The sequence below is a fragment of the Brassica oleracea genome, chromosome C4 (assembly GCF_000695525.1).
Source record: "Brassica oleracea var. oleracea cultivar TO1000 chromosome C4, BOL, whole genome shotgun sequence".
Lineage (NCBI taxonomy): Eukaryota > Viridiplantae > Streptophyta > Magnoliopsida > Brassicales > Brassicaceae > Brassica > Brassica oleracea.
In genome coordinates, this window is record NC_027751.1 from 51,661,885 (window position 1) to 51,668,088 (window position 6,204).

General features: G+C 32.5%; 1 protein-coding gene across 1 annotated transcript; it reads left to right on the forward strand.

Annotated features, from left to right (window-relative positions):
- Nucleotides 1-1,130: 1,130 nt before the first annotated feature.
- On the forward strand, nt 1,131-5,029 carry LOC106342122 (dihomomethionine N-hydroxylase-like). The gene is made up of 3 exons (XM_013780963.1): nt 1,131-2,075; nt 2,173-2,446; nt 4,645-5,029. Exons 1-3 carry the CDS (start codon nt 1,131-1,133, stop codon nt 5,010-5,012), a joined length of 1,587 nt encoding a protein of 528 aa, XP_013636417.1. The 3' UTR covers nt 5,013-5,029.
- Nucleotides 5,030-6,204: the final 1,175 nt, after the last annotated feature.

Sequence of the window (6,204 nt, forward strand, 5' to 3'; positions counted from 1 at the left end):
AATTGGAGTTTAATTGCACTGAATTCAAAAACAAAAATCTATTTAACAATTTTAACTAAATGATGGATGCAAAATTTATTAGATGTTCAGAAAATCTACAAGTAAAATCGGCCCTTCTGGGTTTGAAGGGATGTGGAGATTTGTCTATCTTTTTTTTTTTTTTTTTTGATCAAATTTTTTTTGATCAAAGTGGAGATTTGTCTATCATGGATGTGTTTTTTTTAAGACCCCCAACCATTCATTGTAGACCCATGTTGTGAAAAACGTGCGCCGTAAAGTTATTGTTCATAGAGATATTTAACCATACTCTTAACTTTATGTTGTATGAATTACTAGTTAAAAAAAGATTACAAGTAGTTGAATCATGTCGACTGATTATCATTTAATTTATAGTACGATTAAATAAATATTCTGATGATGATAATAATAATATAACATAGAATAGCAAAAGGTCAGAATTTTAAACTTATTTAGTAAAAAAACCAAAAAAATTTACCCTAATTAAGACCTTGGTAATTTTGGGCGGATTATGTTTCTAATTTGTTTTAAAAAAAAAATTATTGTTGTCGTTTTCCTTTATATACATTGTCGATTCATTCAGTTGGTCCTGAAAAATGCATTTTGTGCTAAAAAACATATATTATATATATATGGTTCTAAAAATCGGTCTAGACGGCACCTAGGCGGTAACTCGGTCCTAACCAAAATGATTTTTAAAAATTTGATTTATACGATTCAAATCGGTTCAAATGGTAATAAAATGGTTAAATTTTTTTAATTTGGTTAACTAATTTGTTTAGTTTCTTTTTTTGTATATCTAATTTTGATAATTCATAAAAATAATAATACAATCAAACTTAAAAACTAAAATATTTTTATATAAATGTAATATATATATATATATATATATATATATATATATATATAACAAATCAATAATTCGTTAAAGCCTAAACTTCGCCTAGACCCTATATAATCCGTCTATTCGCTAGTCCTTTATAAAGCGCATAGTTACAGTCTCACGATTTTTTGAACATTGTATATATTCATCATCGATCGTTCATATTAGTAGCACACATTTAATACAGAGCAACTGTACACTTTGGCATTCCCAGTTTTTTTTAAACCAGATGAACATGAATGTTATCAGTCCATATTGTTTCATATTTGCTCTATTTTCGGTTACGTTGGTCTTGTCTCTCGCCATACGTTACTTGAGAAAACCAAAAGGTGATCAGCTTCCTCCAGGCCCAACGGGGTGGCCGATCATTGGCAACTTGTCGCAAATGGTCAAGAACCGGCCAACTCACCTGTGGATCCACCGCGTCATGAAAGACATGCAAACGGAGATAGCTTGCTTCCGCTTCGCCGGCGTCCACGTCATCACCGTAACATCAAGCGAGATTGCCCGAGAAGTGCTTAGGGAAAAAGACGAGGCTCTCGCAGACAGAGCTGACTCCTACTCAAGCAATCTCATAAGCCATGGCTACAAGGACATTATTTTCTCTCCATATGGAGAGAGTCGGAAGCTGATGAAGAAAGTGATGGTCACCAAACTAATGTCTCCGTCAACGTTGAACAAAACGCTCGGTGATAGAACTCTAGAAGCCGATAATATCGTGACGTATATCTTTAATCTATGCGGATTACAGTCAACGATTAACTCGGTCAACGTGAGGGACGTCGCCTTAACTTATTCCCACGCGGTGATGATGAGGATGATGTTTGGCCAGAGGCATTTTGAAGAACCGGCGGAGGACGGCGGTCTCGGGAGGAAAGAAAGAGAGCATATGGACGCAATATACCAAGCTATTGATTGTTTTTTCAGCTTTAACATATCGAATTATATATCTTGCCTTAGAGGATGGAACATCGATGGAGAAGAGGCGAAGCTAAGAGGAGCGATCGATATTATCAACAGGTGCAATGATCCCATCATCCACGAGAGAATGCATTTGTGGAGGGATAAAGGTGGAAAAGAGACAGAAGATGATTGGCTCGATACTCTTATCACGCTTAAGAATAACCAAGGAATGTATTTATTCACACTTGATGAGATTAGGGCTCAATGCAAGGTAAGTGATGTTCACACACTTCGCATTTTTTGAAATAAAAAATTGGCTTAGTTAATTAATTAACTAATCTCTTATGCATGTATTATGCTATATGTAGAACATCAATGTTGCAGCAATCGACAATACGATGAATAACGTGGAGTGGACGATAGCCGAGATGTTGAATCATCCAGAGATTCTTGAGAAAGCTATAACGGAGTTGGACATAATAGTTGGTAAAGACAGACTTGTGCAAGAATCAGACATACCACAACTCAACTACATCAAAGCTTGTAGCCGAGAATCTTTCCGACTTCACCCAGTTAATGCGTTCATGCCTCCTCATGGAGCCATCGAAAATACTACTCTCGCTGGTTATTTCATCCCCAAAGGTAACAATAACAACAACAGCAAAGAAAATAACATTTCTCACGTCGATGACATGCATGCATGGATAGAAAGTGACATCGCTCAGAAACTCCTTGAGTTTTTTTTTTTTTTTTAAATTAGATAAATTAATATTTCAATTATACAATTATTTATGGTATTTTAAAACCACTAAACCAATCATCACTTGCCATTTGTTAATTGGGTTTCTTAAAATTGTTAGACCATCTCCTATATGTTATGTTATTTTTACCTATAAAATACAAAAACGATAAAGTCTACCCTAACGTATACTTCTAAATTAACAATTTCTAGTTATAGAATAAAAGATAGGAAATTGTTATTTATTCCTCACTAATAGAAAAAATAGAATTTTTAGAATAAAAAATATAGATGAGTTGGATCAATTTTACATCTAAATGTTATTATAAAAATTAAAATAGCAATGAGTTGGAGATTTTCTTAGAGAATATATTTATCTGGACGTGGAAGAGCCTTAATTTCCCTCTTTCATGCTATTTCCTTTGTTTCAATATTTATAATAATGAAAGACTCACTAAAAACCCCTGATAGAGATATCCTAAGAGCATGATTAACCCATAACCCATTTGGGTTTCTTATTCATTATTTTAGTAATTAAAACTAATTAAGAACCTTAGTTAAATCATGTCTTAATTTTGGGTCTCCCCAATGGTAGTCTTCTATTTTCTGGGTTCTTAATTTTTTCATTCTATGCATTGAAACCTTGTCATCCAAGAAAATTACATCAACAACACATCCATTAACTCTCGACACTAAAGCACATTGTTACTTGACTATTCTAACACTTACGTTCTATCTAAGACAAAGAAAAGATCGTAGTTTTAAAATCAGTTTTCACCTGAAAACCTTTCCCATGAGTGATCCCAGTGACATCAACAATACTAAACCACCACGAGCTATCAATCACTCATGAAGCTCTGAAATGACCCAACACAGGCATCGTCATTCTGCAATGCTTCTGTCATTTTTGCTTCCTCTAAAGGCTTTTGCAGAAGAATAGACTATGATCTGCAAGTTTTCAATACAAGCAATGTGATTACAGTGCGACCTTGCCTCTTCAAGCTAGGAGCAGCGTCAAGCTCAAGAAGCAGCCTCGTCTGACGCCATAGAGAGTGCGACCTTGCCTCTTCAAAGCATAAACAACATCCATAAAATTAACTTTAGACCCCTGGTAGTTATAAAACATACAAAATCAGATTGAAACATCGCGCATTACACTCTTACAAAATCAAGTGAATGATTTGACGAATTCAAAAACCTTGGTTTAGAAGTGATCCAGTGATCCACAGCTTCATGTTAGGCGAGTTCAAGCTCTGTTTGAAACATGTCCCTTGTAACCAGGAAACAAGCAAACTCGGTAATTAGTAAACGTATGTCTCGATCGGACTTGCAGAAACCAGAAGAAAATAAAGCAGAGCGACGACTGCTAAAATACTCATCGGCTAAGGAGACTCCGATGAGCCAACGGGGTTGCTGTAATCCTTTCCGGAACCACCTGTTTCGGTTCTATCTCCACTGGGAGCAGTATCGGCGAGATTAAGCAGCTCGGGAGCTCTATGGCAATCGTCGAGCAGATTCTGCAACGGGAGCTCTATGGTAATTTTTATTTTTAATTCTAATTAAATTAAGAACCCACCTAAAAACCTAGCGATAATGATGGTCTAACACTCTGACAATAGGTACAATAGGTGATGCGCCAAGGCCCACAAGAAAACAAGAAAAAAAGAGGTCCAAAGATATATTTACATAGCAAAGCTAAAAACATATAATAATTACAGGGAAAATATTTTAATAAAAATATAAAACAGAAGGATACAATCATAAACTCCTAGCAAATTTACATACATCATATGACTAAGGGCAAACCTAGAATATATTATTTCTGGTTATTTTAATAAAAATATAAAACAGGACACAATAATAACGTCATGAACCTAGAGGGTAAACTAAAAAAAACAATAGGTATATAGATGAATTTTGCCTGAGTTTCAGTAACTTACAAATTGTCGTTTTATAAAACAATTAAAACAATATATAGTGGGTGCAATTGCATAGATAATGAAGTAGCTTCTCCCCTGCGTATGACATTAAGTGTTCTACCAGGATACAATATAAAATAATATGACCTGGACGTTTGATATGTGTTTAATTGCAATGACAGGCAGCCAAATTTTTGTGAGCCGTCTAGGACTTGGTCGGAACCCTAAGATATGGGACCAGCCTGAGGCATTCAAGCCAGAAAGACATCTTTATGAACGAGACTCAGTGGGAGTGACTCTGATGGAACCGGATATGAGGTTCGTGATATTTAGCACTGGCCGGCGTGCCTGCCCAGGAACTAAGATTGGGGCATCTATGACCATTATGTTATTAGCCAGGCTTCTCCAGGGGTTCGAATGGACTCTTCCTCCAGGTACAAGCCAAATAGAGCTCGTCTCAGCTGAGAGCAACTTGTTTATGGCCAAGCCTCTAGTCGCATCTGTTAAACCCAGGCTGGCTCCTCATTTATATCCGAAAATGCAGATCTAAAATTTCCAAGACTACTTCCTGGCAAATCATCAAGATCTTGATGTTTACGTTAAGTCAAATAAGGTTAAATTTCCAACCAAGTTGTCTCAGAGTTTTGGTAAAAAACCAAAACACTATGTACCCCAATAATTGTAAAGTACTTTTTATAATTCGTATGTTTTGTGTGATTTTATATATCAAAATAAATATCTCAATTTCGTTAAGAGCTTGACCATGATAAATTCTGTATAATGCAATGGAAACTATATAAATTAATACTCAGTAAATTAAGAAAGACAATAAATTAATAAATTTAATTGGTTTTGAGTTGAACACAATTAAAATATGACACAAATCGATGAGATAATAAGATACTATCTTTTTAGAAAATCCTATATAAATATATGGTTTCACTAAAATCATAAATTATTAATAATATATATAGTTTATATATGTACAAACAAAAATATCATATTATTTATTTTATATTCACAACATAATTCATCAGTTTTTTCTTAACACTTCAATATATTAATATTTAGTAAAACTATATATAATAGAATATTTAAATTCTATGAAACATATTTCATACACCATATAATAAAATAAAACAATAGAAAAGCTGATTTTCTAAAATTTAAGTAATTTCTATATGGTAATTTTTTAAAAAGAAATTTATTACAAATTAATAACTTTATAAATTGATAAAATACTATAGTCTCAACATTATTAATTTATAGAATTTTAACTGTATGTTTGTCTAGTTACTTACTGTATTACCTTTGTTCAAATGTTGGTTTAGTTACTTATTAGCTTTGTTGAAGTTTCACTTGTATTTAAACTCTATCTCTTACAAATTATACATTTAATGAATAATTAAAATTTATCATGTAATTTGTAATAGCGGAATTATTTTTTATTTTAAAAACAAAATCATTTACCAAAAATTATATTTTTGTACATAATTAATTATTTTAATATTTTATGTACATAATATACTTATAATTATTTTATTTATTTATTTAATGTGTTTACATTGACTTTAGTTTTATTTTATATAATTCAGTTGTTTTAGTTAAATTTGTTTTAATGTTATTATTATAAAATAACCACAAATCAAAAAGTATCTACTATAATCAGATCCATCATATAATCAAATAATAAATATTAAATAAATTAAATAAAAATATATACTGATCTGATTTTTATTATT

Excerpts from the sequence above, each read along its gene's own strand:
- LOC106342122 (XM_013780963.1), top strand. The coding sequence starts at position 1,131 with ATGAACATGAATGTTATCAGTCCATATTGTTTCATATTTGCTCTATTT. Across the intron at positions 2,076-2,172 it reads AGATTAGGGCTCAATGCAAG|AACATCAATGTTGCAGCAAT; the intron begins GTAAGTGATGTT and ends TGCTATATGTAG. Across the intron at positions 2,447-4,644 it reads TGGTTATTTCATCCCCAAAG|GCAGCCAAATTTTTGTGAGC; the intron begins GTAACAATAACA and ends TTGCAATGACAG.